The sequence below is a fragment of the Electrona antarctica genome (genome assembly GCF_951216825.1).
Source record: "Electrona antarctica genome assembly, chromosome: 20".
Taxonomy (NCBI): domain Eukaryota; kingdom Metazoa; phylum Chordata; class Actinopteri; order Myctophiformes; family Myctophidae; genus Electrona; species Electrona antarctica.
The window spans coordinates 4724411-4744487 of NC_136801.1; the positions used below are offsets into that span (position 1 = coordinate 4724411).

A 20077-nucleotide genomic window follows, 5' to 3' on the forward strand; every position below is an offset into this window, starting at 1 on the left:
CCATGGTCTCGAACGGCATACTATAGCATGCCGTTTTCCATCATTTTTGAGGATTTGAAAAAAAGACGAAAATCACTCCGAGACCATGGGCTATAGCCCATCGTCTCGGAGTCATTTTCGTCTTTTTTTCAAATCCTCCTTTTTCATCATTCATGACCATGGGCTATAGCCCATATCGGACGGCATACTATAGAATGCCGTTTTCCATCATTTTTGAGGATTTGAAAAAAAGACGAAAATCACTCCGAGACGATGGGCTATAGCCCATGGTCTCGAACGGCATACTATAGCATGCCGTTTTCCATAATTTTTGAGGATTTGAAAAAAAGACGAAAATCACTCCGAGACCATGGGCTATAGCCCATCGTCTCGGAGTCATTTTCGTCTTTTTTTCAAATCCTCCTTTTTCATCATTTATGACTATGGGCTATAGCCCATATCGGACGGCATACTATAGCATGCCGTTTTCCATCATTTTTAAGGATTTGAAAAAAAGACGAAAATCACTCCGAGACGATGGGCTATAGCCCATATCGGACAGCATACTATAGCATGCCGTTTTTCATCATTTTTGAGGATTTGAAAAAAAACGAAAATCACTCCGAGACCATGGGCTATAGCCCATCGTCTCGGAGTCATTTTCGTCTTTTTTTCAAATCCTCCTTTTTCATAATTTATGACCATGGGCTATAGCCCATATCGGACGGCATACTATAGCATGCCGTTTTCCATCATTTTTGAGGATTTGAAAAAAAGACGAAAATCACTCCGAGACCATGGGCTATAGCCCATCGTCTCGAAGTCATTTTCGTCTTTTTTTCAAATCCTCCTTTTTCATCATTTATGACCATGGGCTATAGCCCATATCGGACAGCATACTATAGCATGGCGTTTTTCATAATTTTTGAGGATTTGAAAAAAAGACGAAAATCACTCCGAGACGATGGGCTATAGCCCATGGTCTCGAACGGCATACTATAGCATTCCGCTTTGCATCATTTTTGAGGATTTGAAAAAACGACGAAAATGACTCCGAGACGATGGGCTATAGCCCATGGTCTCGGAGTGATTTTTGTCTTTTTTTTAAATCCTCAAAAATGATGAAAAATTGCATGCTATATATAGTATGCCGTCTGAGGCCATGGGCTGAACTTGAACCCACGACCTTTGGCTCACATAGACAGCAGCTTATCACAGAGTGCCACCATGCTCTCTGAGAATCTCCTCAGCTTTCCATCTCTTTCCAGTTCTCTTCTGGATGTTATTCTCCAAAACATGCTGCAGAGTGAAAGTAGGAGGAACTCAGCTGGATTTGAACTCACAACCTTTGGCTCACATGGACGTCATCTTAACAAGGGTGCCACTGAGCTCTCAGTGATTTTTAGGTTGTAAGTTGTTCTTCTTTGTGTGACTTTTCAAATGGGGCCTTGGGATCATGTACAGAGAATTTGAATGGTGCTGTGCATCAAAGGTGTCTTTACTGCTTTTAAGAAGTGTCTATTTGTATGTCTCTAAATGTTTTGATGAATTGAACATGGGTGGACCCTATTGTAAACAAGTGTAATGCTTAATTGGGTCGTCCACTCACAGTTAACAGCCTTTGTATTGAGTTTGTGCTTGAAATGTACTGTAATTCTGCAAACTGTTAATAAATATTTCAATCAATCAAAAAAAAAGTGTTATCGTGGATTTGAAAAAAATACGAAAATCACTCCGAGACCATGGGCTATAGCCCATCGTCTCGAAGTCATTTTCGTCTTTTTTTCAAATCCTCCTTTTTCATCATTTATGACCATGGGCTATAGCCCATATCGGACAGCATACTATAGCATGGCGTTTTTCATAATTTTTGAGGATTTGAAAAAAAGACGAAAATCACTCCGAGACGATGGGCTATAGCCCATGGTCTCGAACGGCATACTATAGCATTCCGCTTTGCATCATTTTTGAGGATTTGAAAAAACGACGAAAATGACTCCGAGACGATGGGCTATAGCCCATGGTCTCGGAGTGATTTTTGTCTTTTTTTTAAATCCTCAAAAATGATGAAAAATTGCATGCTATATATAGTATGCCGTCTGAGGCCATGGGCTGAACTTGAACCCACGACCTTTGGCTCACATAGACAGCAGCTTATCACAGAGTGCCACCATGCTCTCTGAGAATCTCCTCAGCTTTCCATCTCTTTCCAGTTCTCTTCTGGATGTTATTCTCCAAAACATGCTGCAGAGTGAAAGTAGGAGGAACTCAGCTGGATTTGAACTCACAACCTTTGGCTCACATGGACGTCATCTTAACAAGGGTGCCACTGAGCTCTCAGTGATTTTTAGGTTGTAAGTTGTTCTTCTTGGTGTGACTTTTCAAATGGGGCCTTGGGATCATGTACAGAGAATTTGAATGGTGCTGTGCATCAAAGGTGTCTTTACTGCTTTTAAGAAGTGTCTATTTGTATGTCTCTAAATGTTTTGATGAATTGAACATGGGTGGACCCTATTGTAAACAAGTGTAATGCTTAATTGGGTCGTCCACTCACAGTTAACAGCCTTTGTATTGAGTTTGTGCTTGAAATGTACTGTAATTCTGCAAACTGTTAATAAATATTTCAATCAATCAAAAAAAAAGTGATTTTCGTCTTTTTTTCAAATCCTCAAAAATGATGAAAAACGGCATGCTATATATAGTATGCCGTCCGATATGGGCTATAGCCCATGGTCATAAATGATGAAAAAGGAGGATTTGAAAAAAAGACGAAAATCACTCCGAGACCATGGGCTATAGCCCATCGTCTCGGAGTCATTTTCGTCTTTTTTTCAAATCCTCCTTTTTCATCATTTATGACCATGGGCTATAGCCCATATCGGACGGCATACTATAGCATGGCGTTTTTCATCATTTTTGAGGATTTGAAAAAAAGACGAAAATCACTCCGAGACGATGGGCTATAGCCCATGGTCTCGAACGGCATACTATTGCATGCCGTTTTGCATCATTTTTGAGGATTTGAAAAAAAGACGAAAATGACTCCGAGACGATGGGCTATAGCCCATCGTCTCGGAGTGATTTTCGTCTTTTTTTCAAATCCACGATAACACTTTTTTTTTGATTGATTGAAATATTTATTAACAGTTTGCAGAATTACAGTAAATTTCAAGCACAAACTCAATGCAAAGGCTGTTAACTGTGAGTGGACGACCCAATTAAGCATTACACTTGTTTACAATAGGGTCCACCATGTTCAATTCATCAAAACATTTAGAGACGTACAAATAGACACTTCTTCAAAGCAGTAAAGACACCTTTGATGCACAGCACCATTCAAATTCTCTGTACATGATCCCAAGGCCCCATTTGAAAAGTGACACCAAGAAGAACAAATTACAACCTAAAAATCACGGAGAGCTCAGTGGCACCCTTGTTAAGATGACGTCCATGTGAGCCAAAGGTTGTGAGTTCAAATCCAGCTGAGTTCCTCCTACTTTCACTCTGCAGCATGTTTTGGAGAATAACATCCAGAAGAGAACTGGAAAGAGATGGAAAGCTGAGGAGATTCTCAGAGAGCATGGTGGCACTCTGTGATAAGCTGCTGTCTATGTGAGCCACAGGTCGTGGGTTCAAGTTCAGCCCATGGCCTCAGACGGCATACTATAGCATGCCGTTTTTCATCATTTTTGAGGATTTGAAAAAAAGACGAAAATCACTCCGAGACGATGGGCTATAGCCCATGGTCTCGAACGGCATACTATAGCATGCCGTTTTCCATCATTTTTGAGGATTTGAAAAAAAGACGAAAATCACTCCGAGACCATGGGCTATAGCCCATCGTCGCGGAGTCATTTTCGTCTTTTTTTCAAATCCTCCTTTTTCATCATTTATGACCATGGGCTATAGCCCATATCGGACGGCATACTATAGCATGGCGTTTTTCATCATTTTTGAGGATTTGAAAAAAAGACGAAAATCACTCCGAGACGATGGGCTATAGCCCATGGTCTCGAACGGCATACTATTGCATGCCGTTTTGCATCATTTTTGAGGATTTGAAAAAAAGACGAAAATGACTCCGAGACGATGGGCTATAGCCCATCGTCTCGGAGTGATTTGCGTCTTTTTTTCAAATCCACGATAACACTTTTTTTTTGATTGATTGAAATATTTATTAACAGTTTGCAGAATTACAGTAAATTTCAAGCACAAACTCAATGCAAAGGCTGTTAACTGTGAGTGGACGACCCAATTAAGCATTACACTTGTTTACAATAGGGTCCACCATGTTCAATTCATCAAAACATTTAGAGACGTACAAATAGACACTTCTTCAAAGCAGTAAAGACACCTTTGATGCACAGCACCATTCAAATTCTCTGTACATGATCCCAAGGCCCCATTTGAAAAGTGACACCAAGAAGAACAAATTACAACCTAAAAATCACGGAGAGCTCAGTGGCACCCTTGTTAAGATGACGTCCATGTGAGCCAAAGGTTGTGAGTTCAAATCCAGCTGAGTTCCTCCTACTTTCACTCTGCAGCATGTTTTGGAGAATAACATCCAGAAGAGAACTGGAAAGAGATGGAAAGCTGAGGAGATTCTCAGAGAGCATGGTGGCACTCTGTGATAAGCTGCTGTCTATGTGAGCCACAGGTCGTGGGTTCAAGTTCAGCCCATGGCCTCAGACGGCATACTATAGCATGCCGTTTTTCATCATTTTTGAGGATTTGAAAAAAAGACGAAAATCACTCCGAGACGATGGGCTATAGCCCATGGTCTCGGAGTGATTTTTGACTTTTTTTTAATCACTCCGAGACCATGGGCTATAGCCCATCGTCTCGGAGTCATTTTCGTCTTTTTTTCAAATCCTCCTTTTTCATCATTTTATGACCATGGGCTATAGCCCATATCGGACAGCATACTATAGCATGCCGTTTTTCATCATTTTTGAGGATTTGAAAAAAAGACGAAAATCACTCCGAGACAATGGGCTATAGCCCATGGTCTCGAACGGCATACTATAGCATGCTGTTTTCCATCATTTTTGAGGATTTGAAAAAAAGACGAAAATGACTCCGAGACGATGGGCTATAGCCCATGGTCTCGGAGTGATTTTCGTCTTTTTTTCAAATCCTCAAAAATGATGAAAAACGGTATGCTATAGTATGCCGAGACCATGGGCTATAGCCCATCGGGCCGAGCCCATCCGGCTATATGCCGTCCGATATGGGCTATAGCCCATGGTCATAAATGATGAAAAAGGAGGATTTGAAAAAAACGATGGGCTATAGCCCATGGTCTCGGAGTGATTTTCGTCTTTTTTTCAAATCCTCAAAAATGATGGAAAACGGCATGCTATAGTATGCCGTTCGAGACCATGGGCTATAGCCCATGGTCTCGGAGTGATTTTAGTCTTTTTTTCAAATCCTCAAAAATGATGAAAAACGCCATGCTATAGTATGCCGTCCGATATGGGCTATAGCCCATGGTCATAAATGATGAAAAAGGAGGATTTGAAAAAAAGACGAAAATGACTCCGAGACGATGGGCTATAGCCCATGGTCTCGGAGTGATTTTCGTCTTTTTTTCAAATCCTCAAAAATGATGGAAAACGGCATGCAATAGTATGCCGTTCGAGACCATGGGCTATAGCCCATCGTCTCGGAGTGATTTTCGTCTTTTTTTCAAATCCTTAAAAATGATGGAAAACGGCATGCTATAGTATGCCGTCCGATATGGACTATAGCCCATGGTCATAAATGATGAAAAAGGAGGATTTGAAAAAAGACGAAAATGACTCCGAGACCATGGGCTATAGCCCATGGTCTCGGAGTGATTTTCGTCTTTTTTTCAAATCCTCAAAAATGATGGAAAACGGCATGCTATAGTATGCCGTTCGAGACCATGGGCTATAGCCCATCGTCTCGGAGTGATTTTCGTCTTTTTTTCAAATCCTCAAAAATGATGAAAAACGACATGCTATAGTATGCCGTCCGATATGGGCTATAGCCCATGGTCATAAATGATGAAAAAGGAGGATTTGAAAAAAAGACGAAAATGACTCCGAGACGATGGGCTATAGCCCATGGTCTCGGAGTGATATTCGTCTTTTTTTCAAATCCTCAAAAATGATGGAAAACGGCATGCTATAGTATGCCGTTCGAGACCATGGGCTATAGCCCATCGTCTCGGAGTGATTTTCGTCTTTTTTTCTGTAACGGCGGACGCCGTTACTATACCTAATGCATATGCTAACCCAATTCTACATGTATGGTACTAGAATTTCGCGGGCCTTCGGCCCGCTCATCCCAGAGTTGCGTTGCCCCGCGTTGCGATACAGAAGTCCCCAGATACAGAAGTCCACAGTGACACGCGTTGTATGTAGCTGTTTTGTGCTGCAGCGCTTGCGCGCGCGCGTGTAGTGTTGTTGTTCTTATCCATATATGCGCCTCGGTTCGTCCTGATTGTACGACGTCAGGTGTCGACACGGTCGTGTTTGCATTATTGTAACTGTGTATGTAATCGCGGTGCTCTCCGTCCAAGTTAGAATCAGTGTAGAACCTGTGTTGTTGTTGTTCTTCTTCTACGTTTGGTTTCCGGCAGGCTGTACACTGTGTGTGTGTGCACGCGTGTGTGTGTGTGTACTGTGTAACTTCCGGTAGTGTTTCCGGAAGTGTGAAAGGTATCACGAAAAACACGTGGGTCACGTCAGTGGCGGCTGGTGACTTTTGTCCTAGAGAGGGCGCTATGAAAATATCAAGAAAACATGCACTATAGGTATCATCACATTCAATGGAAGGCTTTTAAAAATACAAAATAAACATGGCATTGCCAAACATGGCTAATTTCACTGCATTTTCCATGTAGATTGAGGCTACATTTTTTTTTGTCATTGTCTTGTTGTTCCATTATGAAAATGAATTATTATCTTTACCTGGCTCCATGTGGCTCATCATTCATGTTTTTCTAGCGTCTGTGTTGACTGTGTGTTAAACTATATGTCAAACTGTGTTGTGATGTTTATGCTGCCCCCAAGTGGTTTGTGGTGTGAATAACATTGATCGCACACATTTTTCGACCCAGTGGCTTTCTATCGTTTGTATTGAAGTCTGAATCATAGCCACGTTGACAAGGTTTGTAATAAACCAACCCGTTTGTAAATCCGTCAAGATTTGAGCGAGTTATGACTGTTTATGTTTGAGCTGCCATTGAACATACTGTACTGTAGCCCCGAAGTAAGATGGCTGCCGGGTGAACGACGTCAGAAACTCCGCCTTGAGCCATCTAGTGTTTATATATATCTATGCTCCAGATGAACGCGCAGCAACATGTGACACTCAGTAACCAATCAGAAACGTCACACAAAGTAAACAACATGTGACATTTCATGGCAGCAGAATACAACGTGGCAGCATAATACAACTTGTAATCACTGGCTTTGGTTAGTGGTTCCTTATATTATATAATATTGACGTTTCTGGATTGCTAATTGTAAATAAATTACAGGCTGCAGATGTCGTTTCTCCGTCATTCTTATTCACGTTTTATTCAGGGGTTGTGCATGGTGGTGCGGCGCACCAGCGCCCCCTATGGACCGGCCGCCACTGGGTCACGTGGTGGGGTTGTGAGCCATTGGGAAGGGGTGATGTAGTGTTGCCAGGTCCACGTATTGTAAGCGAGTGGTAGTGTGTGTAAGTATAGGCTGTAGGCTGTAGGAAGTCAGGGTTTGCGGTGTTGTTTACATAGTGGCATCAATGTTGGCGGTGCAGCCAATGAAAAGAGGGGAATCACGGGATGCAGTGTTGCCAGGTCCGCGAATTGTAAGCGAGTTGTAAGTAGCGTGTTGAATGGCATTTTTTCTGGGCTTGTTTTCATAGACCTGGCAACATGTGAGTTGTGTGCGTGCGGGGGTGTGGGTGCTTGGGGAGATATTGTTTGTTGTGAAGAGATACAATGCCGGCGTGGGTGTGGAAGGGAGGCAACGTTGGTGTCAGTGCAATGAGTGATGTGCCGCGGTTGGTGTTGAGGGGCGGCGTTCGGCGCGATATGAGGAGATAGCGGCCGAACGACGCGGAGGGTAAGTGTGTGACGTGACTGCCGTGTGAGTGTAGTGTGTTGCAGTGTGTCAGTGACGTGTCAGTGATGTATGCAGTGTGTGACTTTGGGTCCCTTTTCCTGGGTTGGGTACAACTTCTCACTTGTATATATAGATAATGTAAATAAGGACACAAATTGTAACAAATGCATTTATTGAAGCTAAGGGGGGGTGTGGGCAGCTCAGGGTTATGCAGGGGGGACACTGAGTTGTCTGTGATTCTTGAAGGGGCGGACGTGCCGATCTCATCATACACCTACAAATGAACAGATAGAGGCACATTAGTTTAGGAATAAATAAGACGGCATACTTTCTAATTGACCAGTATAATGAGAAGACTAGTGAAGAAGGAATGTAAATCTCTGATGTCTAAACTTACCTCTGTTTATTCTCATCCTCCTTTCAGGGTGGTGTTCGGGCAAATGGGTTCCCTCTGGGTACAGGCACCCCTTTTATAGTTCTGGGAGGGTGACACCAAGTGGGAGATGGATAGAAGGGGAGACTGGGAGGGACTATAATGAATGTAATCATGTATGGGTTGTGTATATATTTCTATGCTAAATGCTAACTGTGAATAGGTATTGAGGGTGCATATATATGTAGTAGGTTTATGTAAAATGGCATTGTGTGATTCTAGAGTGGGGAATATTGTTATTGTTACCTGGGGAATGGTATGGACCAACCAGGTAATGGGTCCCCACCCTATAAAAGGGAGTCAGTTGTTTCTAACCTGGATGATGACAGGTTGCATTGTATTTGACTGTCAAAGTGATTGAGAAAAATGGAAGAAATAAAGCCTTATTGAAGGTGCCCTGGACTGGTCTCTACTCATTTATCGCCTTGGCCGCTCGGCACTCTTACAAGTGGTAGCAGTGGTGGTCCCAGCCTCTCTGGAGTGGCGGGTGCTTTAATAGCACATAACTATGGCCAGCAAGACCAGAGGGAAGGACAAGAAACAAGAACAGCAAGAGGAACCAGATGATGGGGCGACAAGTACAGCAATTGACCAGCAGGAGGACGAAGCAGCCAGTAAGCCTGACAAACTGGACGAGTTGAGTGACCTGGTGAAGTCAATGGCTGTCACCCAGACTACTAGAGACAAACGGATGGAAAGGGAGGCTGCACGCCAAGACGAGAGATGGAAAAAGATCCACCAGCAGGTGTTACACATGCAAGCACAGATGAATGACATGGCGGACAGAGAAGAGGAGGGTGAGGATGTGGATAATGAGGAGCCGGAGGAGGAGGAGGAGACCCCGGGAACCAGCCACCACCAGGAGAGTGGGAGAAATACGGGGGTGAGCATCAAACGACGAAACGATCCAGCACCACCACGACACAGAGACCCTAGGTTAATACCACTCACCCCGGATGATGATATTGAACACTACCTGACAACCTTTGAAAGAATGGCCACGGTTTGTCATTGGCCAAAAGAGGAGTGGGCTATTCAATTAGTCCCTTTGCTCACGTGTAAGGCACGCAGTGCTTATGTTCTCATGGACTTTGCAGATTCTGAAGACTACGACAAAATCAAGGAAGGGATTCTAGCTAAATATGAGATCACAGTGGACACCTACAGAAGAAGGTTCCGGTCACTGGACATTCATCAGGAAGAAACCCCACGGGAACTTTATGTGCGGTTGAAGGACTTGTTTACGAAATGGGTCAAACCAGATACCTCCACTGTGAAGGATATTTCAGAGGTACTGATCCTAGAGCAGTTCTTGAGGATGGTGGATCCAGAAATGGAGGTTTGGATCCGAGAACGTGACCCAAAGTCAGCGGGAGAGGCCTCCCGGCTGGCTGAGGTTTTTCTGTCGGCCAGATCTGGGAGCAGAGGACCCACATATGGCCGTGACAACTACTACACAGGAGGCAGTAAGTCCAAGGGGGGTGGTCAAGCTCAGGCTAGAAATCAATCCAATGCCAGGCAAAGCTCTTACAGTAAACACCACAAAGTCTTTCCCCAGTTCTAGACCAGACATACGATGTTATCAGTGTAATGAGATGGGCCATACACAGTACACATGTCCTGCTAACAGACAGAATAAACCTTCTTTGTTATGTTCAGTCCCCAGACGCACCCACTCAGTCTCAGCTCAAGACAAAATGCACACTGCACCAGTGTTAGTCAATGGTCGGAGAGAGGAGGCTCTTCTGGACACAGGCAGCTGTCAGTCTGTTGTGTTGTCCAGCATAGTCCCTAGAGAGCTGTGGAGTGACACCACGTCAAACATTTGTTGTGTTCATGGGGATCAGAAAGTGTACCCCACAGCTGAGGTGTATCTTACTGTAGGTGGACAGACTTATCTCATGCCAGTCACATTAGTGCCCACATTACCATATCCAGTTGTGCTTGGCAACGATGTCCCCACATTGCTAGACTTGATACAGCAGTCAAAAGAGAGAAACCAGGTTATCAATGAGGGCACAGGGGAGGCGCAGAATCAGGAGGCTGAGCAGCAGCAGCTAGAACCCCACCCTACAGTTACAGCATGTAACGTGGTCATAACCAGAGCTCAGAAGAAAATAAATACTCTAGAAGAGTTACCCTATTATTATGCTGAGTTGGAGGCAGGCCCGGTCAAGCAACCAAAGTCCAGAGCTCAGAGAAGGAGGGAAAAGGTTTTGGCTACGGCCAGGATACAGTGTGAGGAAACGGAAAATCCCAGTCAGCCACTGAATTTTCACATTCCATCGGACATAGCAGCACTGCAGCAAGCTGACCCTACACTAACCACTTGGTTTGATAAAGTGTCAGAGGTTGAGGGGGAGAAACAGGGCAAGGCAGACTGTTTAGCAGAGGCTAGCTATGTGATTAAGAATGGCATTCTCTACCAGCGACAGGGTCAGGTTGAGGCCTTAGCTTTGCCACAGAGCCTTGCACATAAAGTTATGGAGCTGGGTCACTCTATACCCTGGGCAGGACACTTAGCATTTCAGAAATCCATGAATAGAATTGCCAGTAGGTTTGTTTGGCCAGGCATGTACACCCAGTTGAAAGGCTTTTGTGCTTCATGTGAAACATGTCAGCTATCATCAGCTAGAGGAGTAGCCCGTGCACAGCTTCAACCATTACCTATTATTGACACCCCTTTTCACAGAATAGGCATGGATATTGTGGGGCCCCTTGAAAAAAGTTCCTCAGGCCACAGATATATCTTAGTCATTTGTGATTACGCCACCCGGTATCCAGAAGCATTTCCCCTCAGATCTATCAAAGCCAGACAGGTTGCCAATTGTCTTTTGCAACCTTTTTCAAGAGTAGGGGTGCCTAGAGAGGTCCTTACAGATTGTGCTACAAACTTCCTGTCAAAACTATTGCAGCAGGTTTATCAGTTGCTAGGAGTGAAGGGCATCAAGACCACCCCTTACCACCCCGAGACGGACGGGTTAGTGGAGAGATTTAATCGGACACTAAAGGGCATGCTGCGGAAGTTTGTGGACAATACAGGCTCTGATTGGGACCAATGGCTGCCCTATTTGCTGTTCGCATATCGTGAGGTGCCACAGGCGTCAACAGGCTTCTCACCATTTGAGCTTCTCTACGGTCGCCAGGTGAGGGGGCCACTGGACCTCCTGAGAGAGCATTGGGAGAAGCCGACTACAGATCAGGAGAGTGTGGTTGCCTATGTGATCAAAATGAGAGAGAGACTTGAACAGATGACTGCTCTAGCACAAGAGCACATGAGGACAGCACAAACCACCCAAAAGACCTGGTATGACAAGAAGGCCAGGGACAGGACATTGCTGCCAGGTCAACGGGTGTTGCTGCTCCTTCCAACTAGTGACTGTAAGCTGTTGGCCAAATGGCAGGGGCCGTACCAAATCACCAAGCGCCTGGGCCAGGTAACATATGAACTGTACATGCCTGACAAATTGAAGAAATATCAGCATTTTCATGTTAACCTACTCAAGGTTTTTCAGGAGCAATCACTACCAAGCCAACAGCCAGCCCAGCAACAGTTGTTGGTCTGTGCTCTTGAGGATGAGGAGCAGAGTGAGCAGTCATTCCCCACCGAGGTCACCAAGCCCAGTGCAGTGGACCTCTCTCATCTCCAGCCTGACCAGCAGGAGGAGATGAGAGCAATGCTGGACCCTGAGCTGTTCCAAGAAAAGCCTGGCTTTACAACACTGGCACAGCACAAGGTATACCTACAAACGGATGCTACACCCCGCCGGAAGTGCTACAGGATCCCTGAACGTATAGTGCCCAAACTTAAGGAGGAGATTGAACTGATGCTGCAAATGGGCATAATTGAAACATCGAACAGTGAGTGGTGTAGCCCTATTGTGTTGGTGCCAAAAAAGGATGGCTCACTGAGATTTTGTATTGATTTCAGGTACCTCAATTCAGTGTCTAAGATGGAAGTCTATCCCATGCCCCGGATTGATGAGTTGCTGGAGAGGGTGGGGGACTCCGCATTTATCTCCACACTTGACTTAAGCAAGGGGTACTAGCAACTGGCCCTGGCACCTGAGACCAAGGAGCTGACAGCATTTACAACACCATATGGTATGTTTCAATTCAAAGTGATGCCGTTTGGCCTACAGGGTGCACCAGCAACATTTCAACGTCTCATGGACCAAGTACTGAGGGACGTGCCGGAGTTTGCGGCATCATACTTGGATGATTGTGTCATTTTTAGCCAGACCTGGAACGAAGATGTGGCTCATCTGCAAGAGGTCCTCCACCTGATTAAAAAGGCGGGGCTCACCATCAATCCACGCAAGTGTGCATTGGCACAGAAACAGGTGGAGTATCTGGGCCATGTTGTTGGACAGGGGGTAATCAAACCTCGAGTGGGGAAAGTGGATGCCATCCATTCATACCCCACCCCTACCACTAAGAAGAAGGTTCGGGGGTTCCTAGGGCTGGTAGGGTGGTATCGGAAATTCATACCCCATTGTTCAGAGAGGGCAGCTATTCTCTCTGACCTCACTAAAGACTCGGCCCCAAACAAGGTGAGATGGACTGATGAGTGTGAGCGAGCGTTCAAAGATCTAAAGAATGCCATTACAAATGACACTGTTCTCCACACTCCTGACTTTGCACGACCGTTCACACTACAGACAGATGCCTCAGGTGTCGGCCTTGGGGCAGTGCTTCTGCAAGAAGTGGAGGGAGAGAGCCGTCCACTGCTGTTCCTGAGCCGCAAGCTGGAGGACCGAGAGACAAGGTACTCGACAGTGGAGAAGGAGTGCCTGGCCATGAAGTGGGCCATTGAATCACTTAAATACTATTTGCTGGGCCGGCACTTTCTCCTTGAGACTGATCATAGGGCTCTACAGGATGAGGGACTCGAACACACGTCTCACTGGGTGGTACCTGGCCTTGCAACCCTATGACTTCACAGTTCAGTATCGACCAGGGAAGGCCAACCTAGTGGCCGACTGTCTCTCACGGGTACATGAGGGCTGAGGTACTGTACTCTTGGGAGAGGGGGGAGGAAATGTAACGGCGGACGCCGTTACTATACCTAATGCATATGCTAACCCAATTCTACATGTATGGTATAATGTAAATAAGGACACAAATTGTAACAAATGCATTTATTGAAGCTAAGGGGGGGTGTGGGCAGCTCAGGGTTATGCAGGGGGGACACTGAGTTGTCTGTGATTCTTGAAGGGGCGGACGTGCCGATCTCATCATACACCTACAAATGAACAGATAGAGGCACATTAGTTTAGGAATAAATAAGACGGCATACTTTCTAATTGACCAGTATAATGAGAAGACTAGTGAAGAAGGAATGTAAATCTCTGATGTCTAAACTTACCTCTGTTTATTCTCATCCTCCTTTCAGGGTGGTGTTCGGGCAAATGGGTTCCCTCTGGGTACAGGCGCCCCTTTTATAGTTCCGGGAGGGTGACACCAAGTGGGAGATGGATAGAAGGGGAGACTGGGAGGGACTATAATGAATGTAATCATGTATGGGTTGTGTATATATTTCTATGCTAAATGCTAACTGTGAATAGGTATTGAGGGTGCATATATATGTAGTAGGTTTATGTAAAATGGCATTGTGTGATTCTAGAGTGGGGAATATTGTTATTGTTACCTGGGGAATGGTATGGACCAACCAGGTAATGGGTCCCCACCCTATAAAAGGGAGTCAGTTGTTTCTAACCTGGATGATGACAGGTTGCATTGTATTTGACTGGAAAATGGAAGAAATAAAGCCTTATTGAAGGTGCCCTGGACTGGTCTCTACTCATTTATCGCCTTGGCCGCTCGGCACATTTTCAAATCCTCAAAATTGATGAAAAACGGTATGCTATAGTATGCCGTCCGATATGGGCTATAAAAGACGAAAATGACTCCGAGACCATGCTATAGTATGCCGTCTGAGGCCATGGGCTGAACTTGAACCCACGACCTGTGGCTCACATAGACAGCAGCTTATCACAGAGTGCCACCATGCTCTCTGAGAATCTCCTCAGCTTTCCATCTCTTTCCAGTTCTCTTCTGGATGTTATTCTCCAAAACATGCTGCAGAGTGAAAGTAGGAGGAACTCAGCTGGATTTGAACTCACAACCTTTGGCTCACATGGACGTCATCTTAACAAGGGTGCCACTGAGCTCTCCGTGATATTTAGGTTGTAATTTGTTCTTCTTGGTGTCACTTTTCAAATGGGGCCTTGGGATCATGTACAGAGAATTTGAATGGTGCTGTGTATCAAAGGTGTCTTTACTGCTTTGAAGAAGTGTCTATTTGTACGTCTCTAAATGTTTTGATGAATTGAACATGGTGGACCCTATTGTAAACAAGTGTAATGCTTAATTGGGTCGTCCACTCACAGTTACCAGCCTTTGTATTGAGTTTGTGCTTGAAATGTACTGTAATTCTGCAAACTGTTAATACATATTTCAATCAATCAAAAAAAAAGTGTTATCGTGGATGTTAATCAGATAATACAGAGGAGAAACCATGACAGGACACAGACAGCCTCCCCATTGGTGGATGTGATCCTGGCAGCCAGCCCAGGTGTGTTCTGGTCCCGTTGATTGAGCTGAGAAGGACCTATAAACCTTCAAGGTTTATAGGTCCTGCTCTGCTCAATCAACAGGACCAGAACACACAACACACACTCGTTACTTTTCTTCCAGTTTATTATACTCGTCGTCACGCTACTAGTCCTACATACTTACACCTAGAAACCCCATTCAAACCTACTTGGGTTCATCTTACGGTGGACATGTTTGCCTGAAAAGGAATCTTTGAAATGTTTAGAAATATAGTGCTTTCAAATTTGAGAAATCTACAATGGGGCTCAATGGCAGATATTGGCACGTCAAAAAAGCACTTTCACCTAGAAACTGCATTCACACTGTTTCAAATTCAGCTTACTGTGGAGACACATGCTGGAACTTTTTACTTTGAAATGTTTTGTAGTTTCTGAGTTATTTAACTTAAACGCCCAATGCATTCTCAATGGCAATAGCACAAACTTTGGCATGCTACTAGTCCTACATACTTACACCTAGAAACTCCATTCCAACCTATTTAGGTTCATCTTACGGTGGACATGTTTGCCTGAAAATGAATCATTGAAATGTTTCATAGTTTTAGAAATATAGTCCTTTTAAGTTTGAGAAATTCAGAATGGGGGCCGGTCAATGGCAGATTATGGCAAGTAAAGATTTGAGTGGGGTTTGAACCAACATCGGCCAGATCATGTAACCAGTGTGCTAAGTCACTGACCTACTTGCTACCTGCCACAACACAGTCTGCTGTTCCATGTGAGTAACAACATTGATACAAAAATAAATAAAAAATAAAATAACAGATTTATCTATTGTTTCTTGTGCTGTTGTTTATCTCTAGACGTTTGAATGCTTATGAACCACAATGGAAACAAGTCTCTGGCTCTTCTATCATTATCTATTTTGCTTTTCATCAACAGCCAGCACAGTGGCTCACAGAGCCTGCCTGGGAATCAGGAGGCCACAGGTTCAAGTCCTGGCTCTGACATAGTGACCCAAAATCATGAAAAAATCACATACTATAGCATGCCATCCGAAACCATGAACTATAGTATGTTATTTTTTCATGATTTTCATCTTTTTTCAAAACCTCAAAAATCATGAAAAACAACACACTATAGTATGCCGTCCGAAACCATGAACTATAGTATGTTGTTTTTTCGTGATTTTCATCTTTTTTTCAAAACCTTAAAAATCATGAAAAACAACACACTATAGTATGCCGTCCGAAACCATGAACTATAGTATGTTGTTTTTTCGTGATTTTCATCTTTTTTTCAAAACCTCAAAAATCATGAAAAACAACACACTATAGTATGCCGTCCGAAACCAGAGAGAGTGACGCAGAGACAGTGACGCAGAGAGAGTGACGCAGAGAGAGTGACGCAGGGAGAGTGACGCAGAGAGTGACGCAGGGAGAGTGACGCAGAGAGAGTGACGCAGGGAGAGTGACGCAGAGAGTGACGCAGGGAGAGTGACGCAGAGAGAGTGACGCAGGGAGAGTGACGCAGGGAGAGTGTTTTTTTGTGATTTTCATCTTTTTTTCAAAACCTCAAAAATCATGAAAAACAACATACTATAGTATGCCGTCCGAAACCATGAACTATAGTATGTTGTTTTTTCGTGATTTTCATCTTTTTTTCAAAACCTTAAAAATCATGAAAAAAAACACACTATAGTATGCCGTCCGAAACCATGAACTATAGTATGTTGTTTTTTTGTGATTTTCATCTTTTTTTCAAAACCTTAAAAATCATGAAAAACAACACACTATAGTATGCCGTCCGAAACCATGAACTATAGTATGTTGTTTTTTCGTGATTTTCATCTTTTTTTCAAAACCTCAAAAATCATGAAAAACAACACACTATAGTATGCCGTCCGAAACCATGAACTATAGTATGTTGTTTTTTCGTGATTTTCATCTTTTTTTCAAAACCTTAAAAATCATGAAAAACAACACACTATAGTATGCCGTCCGAAACCATGAACTATAGTATGTTGTTTTTTCGTGATTTTCATCTTTTTTTCAAAACCTCAAAAATCACGAAAAACGACAGGCTATAGTATGCCGTCCGAAACAATGAACTATAGTATGTTGTTTTTTCGTGATTTTCATCTTTTTTTCAAAACCTCAAAAATCATGAAAAACAACACACTATGGTATGCCGTCCGAAACCATGAACTATAGTATGTTGTTTTTTCGTGATTTTCATCTTTTTTTCAAAACCTCAAAAATCATGAAAAACAACACACTATAGTATGCCGTCCGAAACCATGAACTATAGTATGTTGTTTTTTTTCGTGATTTTCATCTTTTTTTCAAAACCTCAAAAATCATGAAAAACAACATACTATAGTATGCCGTCCGAAACCATGAACTTTAGTAGGCTATGTTGTTTTTTTGTGATTTTCATCTTTTTTTCAAAACCTCAAAAATCATGAAAAACAACATACTATAGTATGCCGTCCGAAACCATGAACTATAGTATGTTGTTTTTTTGTGATTTTCATCTTTTTTTCAAAACCTCAAAAATCATGAAAAACAACATACTATAGTATGCCGTCCGAAACCATGAACTATAGTATGTTGTTTTTTCGTGATTTTCATATTCTTTTCAAAACCTCAAAAATCATGAAAAACAACACACTATAGTATGCCGTCCGAAACCATGAACTATAGTATGTTGTTTTTTCGTGATTTTCATCTTTTTTTCAAAACCTCAAAAATCATGAAAAACAACACACTATAGTATGCCGTCCGAAACCATGAACTATAGTATGTTGTTTTTTTGTAATTTTCATCTTTTTTTCAAAACCTCAAAAATCATGAAAAACAACACTATAGTATGCCCTCCGAAACCATGAACTATAGTATGTTGTTTTTTCGTGATTTTCATCTTTTTTTCATCCATCCATCCATCTTCAACCGCTTATAAACGAAAACCATGTACTGTACTGTACTGTACTGTACTGTACTGTACTGTACTGTACTGTACTGTACTGTACTGTACTGTACTGTACTGTACAATAGAGAATATGAGCATGCTTAAAGTGAATGGCACATACCCTCTATACTATACTATACTATACTATACTATACTATACTATACTATACTATACTATGTACTTAATACTATTAAATTACTTACACATGATCACAGGGGTGACGTGACATTGTAATTGGCTAGCAAAATTAGTGGGAGGGGCCTATATTAATTCCCAGTGCATTTTTCCCATAGATATTTCAAAACGTATTTATTTAAAGACCTTATAAGCGTCGTACAAAGCCAACTCTTGTCGTGACAAATCATGACAACAAACACAATATTTTGGACCAAACAAATAATTACAAAGAAGAAAAACAACAACAAAAGTGTTGTAACCTGCCGTTTTCTTCTTCTTTCAAAATTATTTGTTCAGCCCGAAAAATTGTGTTTGTTGTCATGATTTGTCACGACAAGAGTTGGCTTTGTCCGCGGCGTAAACGTCTTTAAATAAATACTTTCTGAAAAGTCTATGAGGAAAATGAACGGGTATTTCTTTTCTGTTCTTCTTACGGTGGACACTGCAAATTAATCTTTGAAATGTTTCATAGTTTTAGAAATATAGTGTTTGTCAGGATTTGCATTTAAAAAATATATCGTCGAAAACAAAGATGAAAACACGACATACTGTAGTGTGCCATTTTTCATGGTTTTCATCTTTTTGACATTGACAATACATGAACATGATGGGCCATTCCCCCAAAATAATTAAATGCACTTGGCTCATGAACTTTACCAAATAATGTTGTTTGAGTCTGCTAGCAACCATTATAAGCTGGGGTTTTTTTACCCTCAGGGTACGTAAGGGTCTTTCAATGCTGTACCTTTGAGCATCTTAACAGCCACGGTCCTGCAGCCGGTAGAGTTGTCTATGCCAAACGCTGACGCCTGCATGACCTTCCCAAAGGCGCCACGACCTAAAGGCTTCTCTGAAGAGAAAGGGAAAGAGAACAAATGATAAACTGCTACATGTTGGACAGTGTGAGGGAGAGAGACAGAGAGAGAGAGAGAGAGAGAGAGAGAGAGAGAGAGAGAGAGAGAGAGAGAGAGAGAGAGAGAGAGAGACAGAGAGAGAGAGAGAGAGAGAGAGAGAGAGAGAGAGACAGAGAGACAGAGAGAGAGAGAGAGAGACAGAGAGCAGGAGGGGAGAGTGGGATTGCAATTAAAATATTTAGAGAAAGAGATGTGCGTGTTTGGTTTAAGCAGATTCATTAACTACAGTCAATAATAGATATGAGATGATTAGAAAGGACATTACACAGCTTATCTATGCAATCACATAAGTGATGTTCAGCCGTCAACAGGTTTCGGTGGAGTGCATCCAGTCAGATCCCACCCAGGATAGTGAGAGCTGATTAGTAACAGTAAACACAGCTTACACACCCCTGGCAGGGTTGATTAGCTCACCACAGACGAGACACGCAGACACAAACTCTGATTAATGAAATGAGAGGCACTCCCAATAATATATGATAAGACCTATGAGAAAGTGGCCTTATCTGTTTGGGGATTTAAATAGATTCTCTTTTTTTCCCCTCCACATTGTATCTCTTTCCCTCATTGCTCTCGGTTTGCACAGTCATCAAGCTCTGAATCTCAGAACTGGACCGCTAACAGTGGAATAGCAACCGTTTCAGCGGAACTCTGCATTGGCTGTGTGTTCACCATGAAGTATACCTAGCTTGAGCCGCTCCCTGGGGAACTCCCATTGGCTGGGGTCGTACTGCAGCCTATCACACTGCTCCTCCGCTGGCCCCTCCCCCGTGTCCAGGGTGATTGACAGGTACCCCGGCTTGGAGCCGGAGCGGCTGGGCTGGGAGGGGGAGAGAGAAACAGAAAAAATATAGGACATTCCATATGTTGATCTGACCTCATCAAACCCTGTACACTCAAGACACGCTCCATATATGGCCAGTACAGAATTCATTCCATATGTTGATCTGACCCCCCCATGCCAA

The 20077-nt window shown here is 43.1% G+C and overlaps 1 protein-coding gene across 1 annotated transcript in view; it reads right to left on the minus strand.

Moving 5' to 3' along the window:
* flt1 (fms related receptor tyrosine kinase 1) overlaps nucleotides 1-20077 on the minus strand; it is an 85816-nt gene that overhangs the window by 15283 nt on the left and 50456 nt on the right. Inside the window, exons 17-18 of the mRNA XM_079489290.1 lie at nucleotides 19797-19932; nucleotides 18944-19048 (exon numbers count right to left, since the gene is read on the minus strand). Coding sequence (XP_079345416.1) covers nucleotides 18944-19048; nucleotides 19797-19932 — 241 coding nt within the window. The remainder of the gene's footprint in view (nucleotides 1-18943; nucleotides 19049-19796; nucleotides 19933-20077) is intronic.